Source organism: Phyllostomus discolor, chromosome 10, assembly GCF_004126475.2.
Source record: "Phyllostomus discolor isolate MPI-MPIP mPhyDis1 chromosome 10, mPhyDis1.pri.v3, whole genome shotgun sequence".
NCBI lineage: Eukaryota > Metazoa > Chordata > Mammalia > Chiroptera > Phyllostomidae > Phyllostomus > Phyllostomus discolor.
Genome location: NC_040912.2, coordinates 8,681,751 through 8,699,665, shown reverse-complemented (window position 1 = coordinate 8,699,665; position 17,915 = coordinate 8,681,751). Strand labels below are relative to the sequence as shown.

The 17,915-nt window shown below is 50.9% G+C and overlaps 1 protein-coding gene across 1 annotated transcript; it reads left to right on the top strand.

The window, feature by feature from the left end:
* The first annotated feature begins 549 nt into the window (after positions 1-549).
* Positions 550-17,915, top strand: PPP1R17 (protein phosphatase 1 regulatory subunit 17). The gene is made up of 5 exons (XM_028526220.2): positions 550-687; positions 5,819-5,936; positions 9,019-9,171; positions 10,518-10,670; positions 16,668-17,915. The coding sequence occupies exons 2-5, from the start codon at positions 5,855-5,857 to the stop codon at positions 16,745-16,747; spliced, it is 468 nt and encodes a 155-aa protein (XP_028382021.1). The 5' UTR covers positions 550-687; positions 5,819-5,854; the 3' UTR covers positions 16,748-17,915.

The following is a 17,915-nucleotide window of genomic DNA, read 5'->3' as shown; positions in this document are numbered from 1 at the left end:
TTGCCCAGGTCAGACCCTGGCCTTCCCATTTCCTAGTGGGGAGACCCCCGGCAGAGGACTGATCAGGTCTGTGGGGGCGACGCTTCCATCACAAGGTGTCATAAGGATTAAACGTCAGGACCGCCTGGCACCTGGGAAACTTGACAGAAATGTCAGCGATTGCTACTGTCTCCCCTCTCTGGTCTCTCAGAGGTGGTGGGTGTGTGAGCGAAAGGACTTGAAATTTGAACTCAGTGGAGGTGAGGGTAAGAATGAGCTTGTGGCACCTTTCGGACAAGCCATTTCATGTCTCTGTGCCTTAATTTCCATAGTTGCAAAGTCAGACCCTGAAAAACCCCTGTTGTCACAAGGATTAAAGGGTCCTGGTCGATGTGTCCAAGTTTCCCCAGCCTTGCCCACGAGGTGCCCCAATCTCAACTGCGAGTGCGGTGTTCTCCTAACGGGCAGTGATTGCAGTTGGGACCGGTGGCTGTGAGATCAGCCCTCCTTCGCGCTCCATCCCCCTTGCCCTGGCGCCTGAGAAGCGGAGCATCCCCATGGCAACAGCGCAGCTGGTCCCTTGATAAGAGGAGCTGGAGCTGGGCAGCAGCAGCGGCTGCCGCCAAAGAGGAGCCAGCCCAGCTTCAGGGAGGAAGCTCGCCCTCCCCACCTCCGGAGCACCTCTCACCCCAGCACCTGCTCCCACAGGTAAGTGCTTCAGATTTCCACTCTGAGAACTTGCTGGGGAGAAAAACAAGTTTTCGATAAGTTTATGGTTGCTGAGCAAAGCAGGCTGCGGGAAAGTGGCTGGGATGGGGAGAGAGGAAAACTCGCTTTCTGGAGCGAGGCTGGGTTAGGACTAGGAGGGGAGCAGGAAGGGCCACCGCGTCCCAGTCACTCTCCAAGGGAGGTGGGGTCCTTGCAAATTAAACTGGAAGTTTCAAGCCGAACACCGGTGTGGCTACGGATTCACAGAGCAGCATGAGGAGCCTTCGCTGGAGGCTGGGGAGAGTGTGCTCACCAAAAACCTCTCCCTGCCCTACTTCAGGGAAGAGTCAGTCTCTCCTCCGGGAATACTGCATATTCAGGTCTTCTAAATGAGCAAGACTGATTTAGGGACGTGGAACTCTTCGACCTGAATTCCATCCTCAGGTTAAAAGGAGATAGGACAAAGGGTATGAATTTTACATCACCAGAGGGCCCTTTTACCAAGCACCACACTGGGCCGTGGACGTGACCTTCTCACTTTTTCTTCCACCAAGTAAATCCAGGCCTGACAACTTTGGGGAAATCCTTTACAAGGCCGCCCAACTAGACCAAGTGTCAGCTCGCTCCTCCCTGAGAACCGGTATTACCATGTCCCCAAGACCTCGCAGTTGGTTGGGACCTGGCATTGTTCTGACCTAGGCATTAGCTTCGGGAAGGCCAGAGGTGGGACTCGGAGAGGATTCCAGTGGTTCAGTTAGGACACAGCTGCTGTAATCATGTGGGGGGGGGCGGGGGACACAGAAGGCATCTCCCACTGCTTTGCGCTGGTGTGCAGCAGGGCCGGGGCTGGGAGCTCTGAGCACACTGTGCCCTTCCCTCTCCCAGCAACCCAGGAGAGGGGCCGCGGTCATCCCATTCTGCAGATGTGGAAACTCAGTTTCCGAGAGGACATGTAACATCCCCAAGTTTGCCCCGCTAGGGAATGGCACAAGTACCCCAACATGTGTTGTTACCTCATATTGCCCCCCAACACCAAATGCTTGCAGTCAGTGAGGCATCTTCTGCCCGTGATTAAATTACACTTTCTAACACCCAGCTGAGAAATCTGCTCAGTGTGAAGAGAAAGGACGAAATGCCCAGACCAGCTTCAGACTTCAAGTTGAACCGGCCAGTGTGTTTTGAGAGGCAGAAGTAGCACCACTGTCTTCCGGAAGCAGTAACGGGCTCTGAACTAGTGGAGGCAGGTCCCCCAGACATGTCCTCAAGACGTGACCTCAGCCTGTCCCTATGCACCTTAGTGCATGGGGTTCCCTCCCCGTCACCCAGGGCCCTGGACCTTTCAGCACCTGTTCTCAAAAGAGCGAGTGACATGTGTCTTATAACCCCTCCGTACGCCTCATCACTTAATATATCTCCTCTCTCAGTGGCGTTTGCCTCACAAGTGTCTCTCTGGGTGGAGGAAGGGAGTTGTTTTTTTTTTGAAGTGTTAGAGTTAGCAAGAGGAAGTTAGTTGCAAGAGTTTTAGCCTTGGGGTCCTGAAAACCTCCTCCAACCCCTGAAATGATGTTACTTAGTCTCTTGCATGTGCTACACCGGGCCACCCACATTTCTCTCAAACAGCAACAGTGGAAAAAGGAATACAGACCCAGAATGCTTTATTCTCCCATTGAGGAATCTGAAACACTCTGGAAACCAAACGTTTTCTGTTGTTGTTCCGTTTAACGTAAGTGCACTTGGGAGCCGAGCCTGACCTGAAAGGGCATGAATTTTTTGTAGCTGTTAGTTATGTCCTTTAGTGCCAATACTCACGTGTGTGCTGCAGAGGAATGCACGTGACCGTGGTGCGTCCAGCGGCCCCTCTGGGGTGTCCGTGATACAGATTTCCCGGCGTCCACAGCACGTGGGCCCCGGCTCTGCAGGTGAGCATGGGTGGGCTGATGTTGACCATCACCGTGGCAGCCCAAGTCCCCACAGTGTGAGTGTTGACATTCGGAGACTGTGCTGAACCACCACGCCAGAAGAGAATGTAACAGGGTCACAAATCTCTGTACTAGAGAAGCTATGAAATACCCTCAATCTGAAGGCCCTGGGCCTTTGGTTGGAGCCCGAAGACCCAGGGGGGCAGGTACTCAGGTGCTCGGAGTGTTCCCAAAGGGCAGCGAGCTGCGGGGGGAGATAATGAAACCCCCCGGGGCAGCGAGATGACAGCGGTGTCCCCTCCCCGGGGCTGAAAGTGGGGACTGTTAGGGAGGAGTCGCGGCAGGTCAGGAACCGGAAGTGGAGACGTTCCATCTCCTGGTGCAAGAATTAGACCTGCCCTCGCCTTGCAGTGGCTCAGGCCCACGGAGCGCCCTTCCGTGAGCCTGGAAATGGGGAGTGTGGGGGGGGGAGGTCATCTCAACTAATATTCAACGGGCAGGCAAAACGACAGTTATTAATAAGGCGATGCTGAACTCCAAGTATCTCTGTCCTCCCTTTACTTGTTCCATCCTTCGTGTGAAGGTGTTTTTGCTGTTGTTGTTGTTTTTGTTACTGTTTTTGCCAACATCATAATGACATCATCCGTGATAAAAGTGTCTTCTCATCCCATGGGCGAAACACGTCCCTGCCCAGCACGGGGTATTTTTGTAACGGAAAATCCCAAATCGGGACATCAGCTCTCAGCCCCCTAGCCCCCCAAAGGCGTGCCGGTTCACCACCGTCGTCCTTTCAGTCATGTGGATTTAACAGAGGGTTGCTTCCCCGCAGACGCCAGGTGCTGCTACCCTGCAGGCAGCAGGTGGCAGGTTTGGGACGAATCCCTGGACTTCTGACACTTGCACGATTCTTCTCCCGAGGGCGGGCTCCTCTCTCTCTCTCGAGTCCAGCACAGCGATCGTGGTTTTGCTCAAGTGAAGGAAGGCTGGCCGTCCCGTGGGTCGGCATCTAGATGAAAACGGAAGATTCAATACGTGTATGGAAGTTTTCAGGCCTACACCTGGTCTTCATTAGCCAGCTGTTCAGTCGGGTATAGACAATGTTACTCAACAAAGGTCGCCTACAACATGCAAAGTGGGAGGCTATCCTATTTAATCTTCGGAGGAACTACGAGATAGGCACTGCCATCTCTATGGTACAGATCAGAGGGTAAGAGTGGGGTGGGGGCAGAAGAGGACATGTGTCCCTGGGTGCCAGTCGGCACTCACGAAGGTGTCAGCCCTTGCAAATTCTACCACAGCAGCCATAGCTTGTCGGGGGAGAGGCATGGGTCACGGCGTTGCCCGTGGGCTCCATCCCCCTTGTTACACCCTTTCGGTTTAGCTACCTCATCAGAGTCATGTGGCTTTTAGTTAAAGAACCAAGATTTAATCCAGATCTGTTTGAGTTAAATAACCATCTACTGGGCACCTAGGAGCAGCCATGTGATCTGTGTACAAAGGACAGCTCTGCTCTGGGGGCGCAGGAGGAGAGGGTGTTATTGTGGGACAGGACCTGGAGCAGACGACCGGAGTCCCGGCTTCCAGGGACGACCCCAACTCAAAGTGCACGGCCAATGGGAGGTCGTTTTAACCCCTCGGAGCCTGCATTTCTGCTTCCGGACAATGAATCTTCTGACAGGGTTTTCACTGAGGGGTCATTTTCTGCACAAAGTCCACGGCAGGGCTAATGTCATTCTGCCCCAAGAACAGGAGGTTGCGTGTGTAGATGCCCAGGCCACATGTGACGCTGTCACTTTCCCCCCAGGCCCTAGCACCGAGCCCACTCACCCAGAGAGGTGGCCCGCAGCCCTCCTCTCCACTCGAGCAGGTGGGGGCGGCACCCAAGTGAGCAGCCTACTCCTTTATGGTCCCAGGGAGTTGGGAGTCTCCGGGCAAACACTGAAGACAACGGTCTAAATTGATTTCTGCTGAGGTCACTCAGTGTAATCAGTCTGCTCCAAGTGACACTAAAAGCCACTCAAGTAATCCCGTAACGGCCCCATCTGCTGCGCGATGATCTCAGCCTGCAAGGGAGAGGCCCTCCAGGCGTCCGGGAGAAAATCGGCTTATTCCTCTGAAGACCTCTGAGTTGAACTAATTCTTTGAGCTTGAAATGGTAGCCATAGCTAGTCCCTGTGTTCATCTGCAAGCCAGGGAGCTAGGAATCTCAAGAGAACAGGACCCGAGGGTCATTGTAGTCTTACTCCTCCCCCACGTTCTCGCTGTGGTGGGACATGAGTAATAAATTATCTGAAAGAAATTCAAGAGACAGACTCTAGGAGGACTCTAATGAAGGTGGCCTATAAATCTGAACTAATGCGTTTCCCACTTAGACCTGACACATGTTCATTCTGGATTTCCACTTCTCCTGGGCAGTATCGACAACTAATAGCTCTGGAAAGTTTGATGGATTTGTGGTCTAGGAAAGACGGGGGTGAGGAGGGGAGGGGGACAGACTCACCCTAATGTCAGGAATCTCTAGGGAGAAAATAATACAAATCTATTTCAGAACTGAGATTTTTTCCTGCCACTTCTCTACCACCACCGTAGCATGGATGGGGGGGCGTCTCATGACTTTACAGCTACAGGATGTAAAGCTCAAAAACCTGAAGCCTTGTTCAATTCAGGCTCAGAAAATTCGCTCTGTTTTTAAGAGACTCAAGTGTCTAATGGAAATTTGCAGGCGTGGGTTTGGGTCCGAGAGTGGATATGTAATAGGTATTTGATTAAGCAAGTTAACTAGATTTCCTGAGCCTTAGTTTCCTCCTCGCCTGCGAAGTAGGCATAATCTTACTTTGTAAAACTCAACAGAGAAACTATAGGTAAGGTTCAATCAGTATATTCTGTAACTCCCAGCTAACTCATTTCTAATTCAGACTTGGCAAGTGTTCATTCTGACACTCCCAGAGTGCATCCAAGAGAGGGCAAAGACTGAATATTCGCTATATGATGATTACCCATAAACCTGTGTGCATGCATGTAGGAGAGACTTACTTGTTTTATCGATAGCTTAAATTTCACGTTAGAGCTTCTCCTAGTAGCTAAGCAGAAGGGGCAGACTTGGAAAATGAGATTGAGTCGGGAACATACTAAGTGCTCAATAAATACACTTGCTTAACAAGTGGATGCATGAACAGCAGACAAACTCATGGGCTTGCATCTTACCTCCGTAGTGCTGCGGAAGACACACACACACCCACCCTCCTTCAATGATGTCCACTGAGCAGATGCAGCCACTGGAGCTCTCAGAAGACAGACTGGACCAGCTTGACCCTCGTTGCAGCCACTTGGGTGAGTGTGGCAGTGGGAATGTTGGTGGCAGGAGTCAGAAAGGAGGGTCTCTGCCATTTAGTCTGCAGGCCAGTCAGAGGGAGGCCCCCTAAAACCCTGACAGTGCGTGCCTTCTGGTGAGTGCCAACGCCAGATGGACAAAGAGTCATGGGTTCATGGGGTCAGCCACGTAGATATCAGCTGATGCACCAGGGAGACATTCGTTAGCGAGAAAAGGCATTGTTATCTTTAGGGGGGTCTGAGAGAGTTCCAGGCAGAGCATTTTTGAGGCAATAAATGGAATGTGGCACCGAAGCACATTTCCAGTGGTTCCCAGCACATTTACGCCCCGTGTGCAACGCCAATAAAATATTTCAAATATCTCTCTTTGCCTATCCAGACAGAATTTTAAATAGCCCTTTTCTGCTTTATTGCCAATCTGTTTCCTTTCCAGAACTGACTTTTTGCATAACCTTTGTAATGAAAATACCAGAAACATCTCCGCCTCTACCCATTTCTAAAAATGAGACACTCAGACTTTTGATGGATGGGCCTTTTGCATATTCATAGCCTTTGTTTGTGCCTTGCCTGGTTATGGCTCTCCCCACCCTCTCCCCATTTGCCATCAGATATTTTATGTCAAGATTTCTCCAAATGTGGAAAAATGTGTAATTGAAGTAAAAGTCAAAATTGAAGCAAGTGCCTTGGTCTCTGTACTGGGGACTGAGTCACATCCTGGGGTGGAGTGGTGACCCCTGGCTAGTCTCTGTCCAGCCTGTACCTCCAGAGACCCCACAGCTGAGCAGCACCCGCTCCAAGCGACATTCCTTCACACAGCAAATGCCTGTGGTGTGCATCAAGTGGGGGAAGACTAACTGCACTGTGTGGTAACAAATCCTGAAAATTGCATTTCACCCAGGCATGCAGATTCTTAGTCCCAGGGGCCTGGATCTAATCCTGATGCCCTTGCCCACCAGCAAGGTAACCCTCAGCCTTTCACCGGGCCTTCTGGTAAACCCAGAACTGAAACTGACAAATCGAAAAAGATGTTGGTCGATTCCACACACTAGAATGATTTGAAATCACCTAGTACACGAGTAGTACTCAATGAAGTCCCCTTTCATATAGTCTTGTGCCTTACACGGAGTACAATCTCAGTTAATGTCTATTAAATTGCAATGATTGAAATTCAATGTTTTTTGGTAAAAGGAAATGTTTATTACTATTAAGTTGGCCAAAGAGAATGATGTTATTTGATTTCTTGGTTATATATTGTGATCTTTTGATGACACAGCTGTAATGATGTGGTGGCTATTAAATATTTCTGATGATAGGTTCTTCCTGTGTATTGAGTTTTGTAAGACAAAGAATCATCCAGCTATAAGGCCCCACAGACCATAAGCAAGTTGCAATCAGGGACCATTTCTTACTTGTCATTTCAGCACTACTTAGCTCAAGGCCTGGCTCAATCAACATTCGTTGAGTAAATAAATGAATAATGACGCAAGTTACGTCGTCTAAATCCACAAAACTGAAGTGGAAAGGTTTGGTACATTGAATCTTTAACATTTGAAAAAAATTGACCTGAATATTTTCAAAAAGTAGAAATAAAAGGAGACTGAAAGAGAAGAAGAAAAGAAGGGAAGGACAGGGGTTGAAGAGATCCTATTAATCTCTGAATTTCCCTACGTTCATTCATAGTTGTAGATCTGGCCAGACTGCATCCAGGCGATAGTGAGTTTCCAGAGAAGACAAATAGGTGTATTGCGTTGTAGCTTCTCTGAATCTTAACAGAATAGGTTCTTATACATCGTATGTTTGAGTCCACTCGTTCAAGCACACACTCAACAGATATTTATTCACTATTGCTGAGGAGGTAAAACACAAGATACCTGTCATCAAAGAGGGCAAAGAAGGCTGATGCAGCAATGATACCCAGATCATCTCTAATAGGCGTCACATGGGCAAAAATGCTGTGGCGACTCAGAAAGTGAGAACGGACACCCGGGACTGGGGTCAGCATGAAAGGACTTAGGAATATCGGGGTCTCTCTGAGCCTAGTGGGAAGTGTTAGGAGTAAGCAATGGACATTTTTTGAGCATCTGAAGTATATCAATGTATCAAGTGCCAACACTGTCAACTTTAGTTCTCTCTCTCTCACACACACCTACTGACTTAATATGATCACCACTTTATTTATTTTTATTTTTATTTATTTTTAGAGAGAGGGGGAGGAAAGGAGAAAGACAGGGAGAGAAACATCTATGTGTGGTTGCCTCTCTCGTGCCCCCTACTGGAGGCCCAACCTGACCTGCAACCCAGGCATGTGCCCTGACTGGGAATCAAACCAGCGACCCTTTGGTTCACAGGCCAGTGCTCAATCCACTGAGCCACACCAGCCAGGGTTATTATCACCACTTAAAAGCTGAGAGAATATTCAAGTGTCTAGAAACTAAGGCCCAGTTCTCAGAACTGGCAAGTGCAGAGCAGGATTTAAACTCAGGTAGGTCTACTCCAGCTCCTCAGCACTCAACATGCTTTTATTGAAAGGAGAAGTGATTGAGAATAAAATTACAAAAAGGGTGTAATCCTCAATCTCTAAGAAGGCTCTCGGGCAAATAGGGCACTTGCAAAGTCAGGGCAGCTAAAAGACCAACATGAACCCCAGTGTGAGTCAGCAGTGTGACCTGGCTGGCCGGAGAAGTCCAGGTGAGTAGCGTACCCTTCTACAAGACCCAGGAGAGCATAAGGCTCCCACTGGTCCTGGGGGGTCTCCAAGGAAAGCGAGGATTGAGGAAATGAAATCGAGAAGGAGCACTTAGCCCAGAGAACCTGTTCTCCCAACATTTCTCTTTGCCTTGATTATCAATCCCATTTCCATCCTCCTCTTTGGGGTTTCACAGAACTCTACTGTTCCAGTGCATTCTCTGCATTCGGGCAAGGCCACTGACGTTCTCCATAGCGGAGGCCACAGTAAAGACATACTTTTTTTCAGTCCAGTGGCTTCCGTCCCTGCCACCAGGTGGAACTGGAAACTGACTGGCTTTGACCAGACCCTGATGCATGCCATGTTCATTTTCTCTTTGCCTCCTGTCCAAATCAGACGACCTGTCCGAGCAGTTCATTAAGGACTGCGAGCTCAACAAGAAGCCGAGGAAGGGCAAAAATGCACAGGTCGCCGTGAACATTGAGTCAGACCAGAAAAAGCCAAGGAGGAAAGACACGCCGGCCCTGCACATCCCGCCTTTCATTCCAGGTGAGGACCCCGAGGTCGGTTTGCACACCTGTGTGTGAAGGGGACCCATGTGCTGCTGCATCGCAAGTCTCCCATTGTCCCCTCAGTCGTGTGGGTGTTTCTTAATCATTGGGACCGTGTCTCCACCTGTGTTAGCTGGAACTCAGTCATGCAGCCAGCTGCTGTAACAGATACATCCCGAAATATTCGTGGATGACACGATGCAAGTTTATCTCTCACTCACCAACAGTGGGAGCTGGGGGTGGGGGGCAGGGTCTGCTCCAAACGGTCACTCGGGGACTCAGGCTGACAGAGGCTGAGGCATCATCAGTGCACGCTTTCCAAAGTCACCGCGCCCATCAGCAGCACCCGTCAGGATCCTGCAGTTACGGGGAGACAGAGTGGAGGGCGGATGGGCCTTCAGGGACTCGCATCACTTCTTTCTGTCACCTGTCTCACCTGACCACAGGGGAGGCTGGGAAATATCACCCAGCTATGTGTCCGGGAGCAAAGCAAAATGGTCTGGTGACCAGCCAGCATGTCCCCATAACAACCTTGCTTGTGACATGGGACACGTGACACACACTCTTGTTCCCAAATGTTTTGTTTTATTTCCTTTTCTCCCTCACTCCAGTCCACTTACTTAAGGTCCTCTCTATGCGTAACCCATTTAAAGGGACACAAAGCAAAAGAACACAAGAGTGTTCTGGGAAGGACCGGTGCGGCCCCAATAAGTTTAATTTTAAACAAGCAAACAACGAAGGCACGGAAGTAGCTGAAATGGGCAGCAAGAAGTAGCGTCATACAGGACGCCCTTAGATAAGGACCCGGGAGCTCAGTCGGGGCAGCGGATTGTGGAAGGGTCACAGAGGAGGCTGTTTTCGGAGAGTTTGTAAACGGTGGAGAAAAACTTCCCGTAGAGAAGGAGAGAGGTGAGAAGGCGGGTGGGGGCGGCACGGAACTAATTACGTCACCGGAGAGCCGAGCCCGGGGCTTGCGCGGCAGCAAACAGCCCGTCTCCCTGACAACGAGGCCGCCGACCCCGGGCTCCGGGCTCCGTCCCTGGCCTGGCACCTGCGGGCCGCATTCCTGGGGCACCACGGTCCCTCGCTTCACCTTCTCCCCACGCGTGTTGGTGGGACATTCACATCAGGCACGCACAGCCCTGCGCACTGATATTCTCTAGTGTAGCCTCAATGGATACTAATTCTTAGAAGGAAAATGCAGTTATTGGGACAAATGTGAGCAGATACAGGGGCAGCCATCACCGGGTGTCACTGCAAAGGTGGGCACGCAGACCGTGGCTGTGAGGATGTATGTATTCGACCCTGTTTCTCCGCCCCCGCCCCGTTCCCCCAACTACACAGGTGTGCTTTCTGAGCATGTAATTAAAAGATACGAGGCCCAAGAGAGACATCCAAAGGACACAATGAGTCCAGCCCTTCACAACAGTGACCTGGAACAGAAAAAGCCAAGGAGAAAAGACACACCTGCCCTGAACCCGGCCCCCTGGGCAGCAGGTAAAAAGTGCTGGTGCAGGCCATTTGCTGGGGGTGTTGGGAACAGGTCAAGAGCCTCGCCATCTGGAGGTGGCACGGCCGTGGCCTTTGTCCTGCCCAGCAGTCTGTGTTGCTCGGAAGTGCTCCGGGGAGGAGCCGCGTTCACTGCCGCCTTTCAGGTTTCCCCTCACTGGCGGCTCCCCCGGGGCCGACGTGGAGATGCGGGGAGGGCGGGAGCATTGCCCATACTTCAGCAGAACTGGCCAGATTCACTGATGCAAGGGAACAGCAATGTCAGCGGGTCCTTGAGAAGGGTTGCAATGGCCCCCTCCCCAGTCCTCCATGGATAGAGCATTCGGTGGCCGAGGGCTGATTCTCCCAAGACACTTGGACACATAGACCAAATCCTCAAAACAGGAGGAAGAGAGAGGGAGAGGAAGAGACATGTGGAAGTAATAATAGCTGTCTTCATACGTGTGTCAAATCAAGCCAAGAAATCTCGCTGAACATTGTTCAAAACCCCAGGCTGGAGGGCAGTGTGTAAGCTACAGTCTTGTCCCTGAAAATTTTGTGTGCGAATTGGGGGATAAGCCATGTGTGTGCATGATTACAGCGTGACTGTGTGTGTGTATGTGTGTGTGTTCTATGTAGATAGTGGGGGCAGGGTGGTAGAGGATGGAGTTTTTAATCAACTGAATAACACGATAAAGTAGCTATTATCTCCTTTTACAGATAAAGAAATTGGTAGACTATTTAAGTAACTTAGCCACTTTGAAGTCTTCTGCGGTTGAAGTTGCTGGGGGGATGGCTGATTTAATGACTGAGTCAATGACGAGATGATTAGATTTTAGATGAATGGATGAAATTATGCCCAGAAATCACCCACGGGGGTCCTGACCCAGGGCCTTCACACCTGAGGGCAGGGTCTCAGTGCACCGCGTTACCACAGGCATCTGAGCGACCTCTGCTGTACACACGCGCGTGCAAAGACGAGTCTGCGGCAGCACAGCGATCCACAGGGGCCGCTTGGGGGAGGAGGTGAGCTCCGGCTGTTACTGTAAAACCATGTTGCCCCACTATTTCACTCGGTAAAGAAAAATAAAGAAACATGGACAGCACAGGGGAAGACACCATGGAAAGGCTGTCGGGGTGCACGCAGGGTCACTGACTTCTGAGGAGCAGACCAGGCCAGGAGGCACGGGGCACGAGAGGCACAGCTCTGGAGAAACGGACCGAGGACCCATAGGGAGGGTCCAAACCTGCCTTGGTCATGCTTGTCACCAGCTACAGGCATTCCTCCCTGCACTGACGTGTGCTTCTCCCTACACGGAGCCACCAACACGTCACACGTTGCCCCTAAGCTCTGCCTCCGTCCAGCTTCCAGTCACCTTTCAAGTCTCAGCCAACAGACCCGTCCGACTCCACAATGACCCTTTCCTACTCTGAACTAGCTCTGCATCAGACATAGGCAGGCAAACACCAAGACCTTGTCATCTCTTTGTTCTTGTGGCTGTTCACTCAATCGACTTACACCAATGATTTGTGCGATGGGTTCGTGAGAACTGGCTGTGATTGCCCTCGGCTGCTGGCCTTGACCTGGGTGCCTAGTTCCGTCCCTTCTGCATAGCAGTGCTCAATAAGTATTTGGGTTTTTTAAATGTATTCTATTTGGAGATCGCAATTCTGCAGTTCCAAGTTGTCCATCGGGAGAATGATGATTTTCTACCCGTTCTTGGATTTATGGTTATCAAAGCTCTCCTCAGAGGCTGGGGGCAGGGGTCACCTGCACACAGTGCTGGGCCTGGGCTTTGGTGTCGGGATGGTCTCGGTTTGACCTCTGGTTCTGCTCCGTGCTAGCCTCATGACCCTGGGCAACTGTCACAAGCTTGCAGAGCCTCCATTGCTTCACCCACCTCAGGACGGAGGGCCATATCACCTGTCCCCTTGGAGTGTTCACCCCATTAGGCAAAGCAGACAAAGCACGTAGCACAGCTCCTGGCTTAGTTGAGAGACCTCAGTAACTGCTAGCTTCCCTTCATTCTCTGTTCAACTTTATATTCTTGGAGATAAGTCAGCCCGTTTCTCCAAGTGAGAATGTTCTTAGCCACCAGGGTTTACCCCTCTGTGTAAATGTGTAGTTCGAGGACCTTCCTAGAATGTTGAGCTCTGTTTATCTGGCGGTGGAAGCGGCCTGCCTCCTAACAGCTATGTCACAAGAGAGCGGCTTCTGATTGAACGAAAAATGTTTCTCAAACAGCAAGAAGTACACCGGGCGGGAGAGGGGGGTTGTACATCCGGAGACTCTGTATACATTAGGAAATTCCCTGACTCAGCAAATCTCTGCGTTGGGAGTATTGGCAATTATAGATCGTGTTCTGTGATTCTAGCTTTTATTAGCATATTTAGCTGAAGCACTTTATTTTTGAAGAGGCTTTCAGTATCTAAAGATTTGGCAGTCATCGAAACGCTAGTTAGGCTGATAAGGACAGAGCCCTCGGCAGATGCTCAGAGAGACTCACGTTGGTTCTGTTAGCGCTGAGAGGAGCCCGCAGGCAAGCGCACTCCGGAGAGGTCTCCTCTCATTAGCCCTTGGCAAGTGAGGAATGGACAAGGATTTGCTCTGTTCTAAATCTCCGGCTAACTACCTTCATTCCCCTTGGTTAATGAGCTTATTTGATGGGTCCCCACTGCCAGACGACTCCTCAGTGAGAAGTCATCTCAGGCGTCAGCACCAGCCCAAGGTTTTGCTCCCAGCTTGGCCCGCGGTCACCAGGGTCTCCCCTCTCGCTGACGGTGTCAGGGCGCCCCTCTTGCTGTGCGGCAGGGGGCATTGGGTTGTGGTTGGTGAAATCTGAGTAGCTGAGGTCTACCTAAGGAAAAGGAAGCCTTTCATTCCAGTCTCTGGCAAAAGAAACCCGGGAAAGTAAAGAATAATGAGGCCAGAGTCATTGAAAAGAAGCCTCCAGGAAAACTGGATCATGAGCTGTGAACCTTTGGAGGTCGGAGCTCAATGCTGTACTTGTAGAAAGAAGACTGGCACAGCCTTTGAAAGTGAGACCTCTTCCTGCTGGGGACAGCATTCTCTCTGGTGTGGCTTATGTCCTGCTCAGAACAGAGCACTCTCTCTGGTGCGGCTTACCAGGGGAGGCGGTGTCTGGCCCTGGCTCCCATGAATCAGAGGCACACGTCTGGAATGCAGGTGGTCGGCTTCCGACGGTGCTCTGGGTGGGCTCACGGGCTAAGACAGCTTGCTGTAAAGCTAACCAACCCTTAGAGACCTTGGACCGATGGCTTTGGCCTTAAAAACACAGCCAGCTCTACCAAGCCTCCAAGTCCCCTAAGCTCTCCAGCACAGAGGTCAGAAGGGAAAGAAATGGCATTTTCCAAGTCCCTACTATATGCCAAGTCCTGTTCTGGATGCTGAAATACCTTGTGAGAACCTCACCATTCAGTGGGGGAGATGGACGTATTGTCCAGTGATCCCTATGATGTAAAAGTGCTGTAACAGAGATTCAAGTAAGGCGTGGCTGATGCCTAAATCTATGCGGCTGGTGGCAACGCCCCCTCCCCCACTGTGTGAAATGCAAACTCTTTCATGGCCAGTTTTACAGATGAATCACCCAAGGCTCAGATAGGTTAAGTGACCGACTGGAAGTTAAATGACCACCGAAGGCAAAGCTTTCTGGCTGCAGGACACTCCGTCAGTGACATACCTCTGCTTCCCACAGGACAGCACGAGGGTCAGGCTGGGTTAAAGCAGAAAGACAGCAGTTAGCAAACCGAGTTCATTTTCAGCTGACCAAAACCGGCAACAGCGAGCATGGAGAATAAGGAGGCAGTGCTTCCCCGCAGACGCTACTGGCAGAAGCCTCCCTCCAAGCCGTGATATTCATAAAACCAAGATTTTTATGAACTACCATACATTTCCCACGATAAGACCAATGCTTAGCTCCACACACACAAAAGCTAGTTCACTTTTCACCTGCAGTTATCTCCCGTGTCCCTGGGGAAGGCCTAGCCCACTCTGGGAAGGGCTGACTTTGACGGCTGACCTTGATTTCAACAGGGCGGAGCCTTCCCTGGAATCCTGAGATGTGCATATGACCGGGTGTCAGGGATACTCAGAATGATCAGACAGTTGACTGGGACCTGGGGGTTTTAAGGCTCTTGGCCTTTTTGAATTAATTCCAATTTTGGCTGGATGTGTGAAGCGATATTGAGGAAGGTAAGATGGAAAGTTTGCAGGCTGAGCATAGCCAGTTCCGTGTTCTCCTATCAAGACAGCCTTCGTTCCAGATAAAAACCTGAACCTCTCTCTTGCAGCTGGCGCAAGAGAGAAATATCTCCCACTGTGTTTCATAAGTGATTTACACCAAAGACTTCGCTTCAGCTAGACTCCTGAAATTGTTTTCTTCTCCAATAAATATCAGCTAATTGGTAAAGAACCCGCGCGAACAAACTAGGAACTGAATCAAATGAGCAGTCATTAAGATCAACACATAGTTTTCATTAATTTGCTGCTGTTGAACGGCTTCCAGGCTTTGCAGAGAGGCCTCTTCTGGTGCGCGCTCTCCTCCCTGAAGGGTAGCTCTTTGTGAAGCCTTCCCAGACAGGAAGGTCTCTAATCATGGGGGAGGGGGTGTGATGCAGTGGTGGGCAACGATGGGGAATGAAACTGGCTGGCTGGGGGCACGGCAGAGTCGGCAGAGTGGGGGAGGGCTGGCCTTGAGTCACAGCGTCCTTTGTCTTTGTGTTAAAACGACCCCACTTCACACTTCACAGGATGAGCACGACCACCCAGACCTCCTCGGATGGTCTTTTCTGGGCCCATCAGTCCAGATGATTTTGCCCAGGCTGCAGGGTTTCACAGATCACTAACATTTGCAAACAGAATACTGTGGGGTCCGCTCTAGGGATGGGTAGCAACTTTGAATTTTGACTAGTAAGGATGCTAAGAGAGAAACCACCTAACACCCCTAAAATTTTGTATAAGAAATAATGGTTTTAATCCCCCAAAGAAGAAAAAGAGTCAGCTTGAAATAAAGAGTAGCCTTTTTTATACTGTAGCCACAAAGCTGTGTGAAAACTCACTATCTGTTCCTTACTTTCTTTTTCTAAAAACTTTTTTAAAGATTTTATTTATTTATTTTTAGAGAGGGAAGGGAGGGAGAAAGAGAGAGAGAGAAACATCAATGTGCAGTTGCTGGGGGTCATGGCCTGCAACCCAGGCATGTACCCTGACTGGGAATCAAACCTGCAACACTTTGGTTCGCAACCCACGCTCAGTCCACTGAGCTACAGCAGCCAGGGCTCTGTTCCTTACTCTCTCACTTTGCTCTGAACTCTGTGAACTTATTATCAACTAGTACCGGCATTTAGAAGTAGCATGTTCAGAGCCTAAGCTCAGTATTTCCCCCAGATGTTAGTCAAATGTGTTCAAGTTTGACTTCATGAGGCTTACCACCCCTTTACAAGAGGAAAGTAAACCAGCCAACTGTGAAAGCAGAGGAAAAGCTGACTTTCAGTTGCTCCCGGGTGTGGCTCTGAGCTGAGCATTGTTATGTACTTCTTAACTGTCAACATGACCCTTTGTAGAAGTACCCCTGCCCTCATTCTCCATAACAGGAAATGGAGACGTGAAGGTGTTGGCCGGCCCAGTGCCGATCCAGCAGCAGAATGAGAGCCCAGATCACCGGGACTCCCAAATCCACGTGCTTCCCACCCCACAGGGCCACTGACAAAACCACAGCAGGTAGAGAAGAGGGAGAAGTCACCTCCGACCCCCAGGTCGAGCATCCCCTCCTAACCAGAGCAGTGTCCTCACTGAGCCATAGCTCCCCTGGGGAGGCCGAATAAGGCCACCCAGCCCCCCACCCCTCACTCTCCGCTGCCACCCTTAGCCGTGCGGACGTGGGGAGCTTTCGGGTTGCCATGCTCCTCTGTGCCATGTCTGTGCTGAACGGCTGTCAAGGGTTTTAATTAGAGGCACCTAATTGCAGGTCTGTGCTTGCTTTGCAGGTGTGACCCTGCTCAGAGAGGAGGGACCCAAAGTGATCACGGAAGATGACGAAAAGGATGGTGACAAGATAGCTATCTAAAGATCCTTCCCCCGCGACCACTCGTAAATAGGTTAGATGGGTCCCCTAGGGTGACCTAGAGAAAAATAGACTTGTTTCTGCCCTCCATTTGTCACGGTCTGCCCTGAAGATCCAGCCGCCGTTCCCCAGGAGACACACTCCGTCGGATTGCCGGTCGTCTCTTTGCCTCTCGCTTCTTTCCTGAGTCTGGTTTCTGTTCCCACCCCTTGACTTTTCATTTTCAAACGCAGCGGAAAGGAAGCAGGGCCTCCCCCTAAATGACGAGGTAGCAGGGAAAGCGCTAGCGTTTAGCGTCTGCACCTTCCGGCTCGAGTCCGGGGGCAAGAACTCGGAGAACGTGGGCATCCTTCATTTCTTGGCTTTCGCGGCTGGGCGGGACTTGCCTTACTGTCACCCAAACACCAGTTCACGTGGGGGCCCCCTCCCGGGTGCCCGTTAGAGAGGTGAGAAGGTGCGGCTTCTGACTCTCTGTGCGTTAGAGAACATGGTCCTTTATCTCTGTCATCCTTTCTCGAGAGTCCAAGTGTCTCTGGTGACATTCTTAAGATCCTTGAGACGGATACCCAAAGGTGACTTGGTGAGCGGGGGAGTCCCGCCAGCCACCCCGAGCCTGGCTGAAATGACCGAAGAAAGAGAGTGCTGCCTGTCTGGGGAGCTCAGCAAACCACCCCCTCTGTCTTTATTTTAAAAACCATCTCTTCGCCCTGTCGGTCCAGAACTGGGGAGATGCGGCGCGAGTGAACCGTTACTAATGATAGGCCAAGCACCAATGCTTGTGATGCATTGCCTTTGAAAACACTCATGAAGGCCAGTGGGAGGCCATTCGTCTATTTTTAGAATTCTCACTTGTTGAGACCCTACCGTGCTGCTCTCCGGGATGGGAGGGGAAGGTGGGGTATTCGCTGCACGGCCCCGCCTCGGCCTGCAGTGCATGGGTGCCGTGGGGAAGCTTCGAGCAAGGGCCTCAGCTGCCAGGTAGAGGCCAGGGGAAAGGCCAAGTCTGTTCAAAGACAGAAAGGTGGGTATTTGGACAGGTTCTGCCTAAAAGCGGTCACTTGGAAGCTCTGTCTGCCCCCTAGCCCCATCAGCGTGGCAATCCCTTCTGTCTTCCTCACAAATGTGGGGGGAAGACGTGAGACCCTGCAGGCAATAAAGATGCTTCTCACCC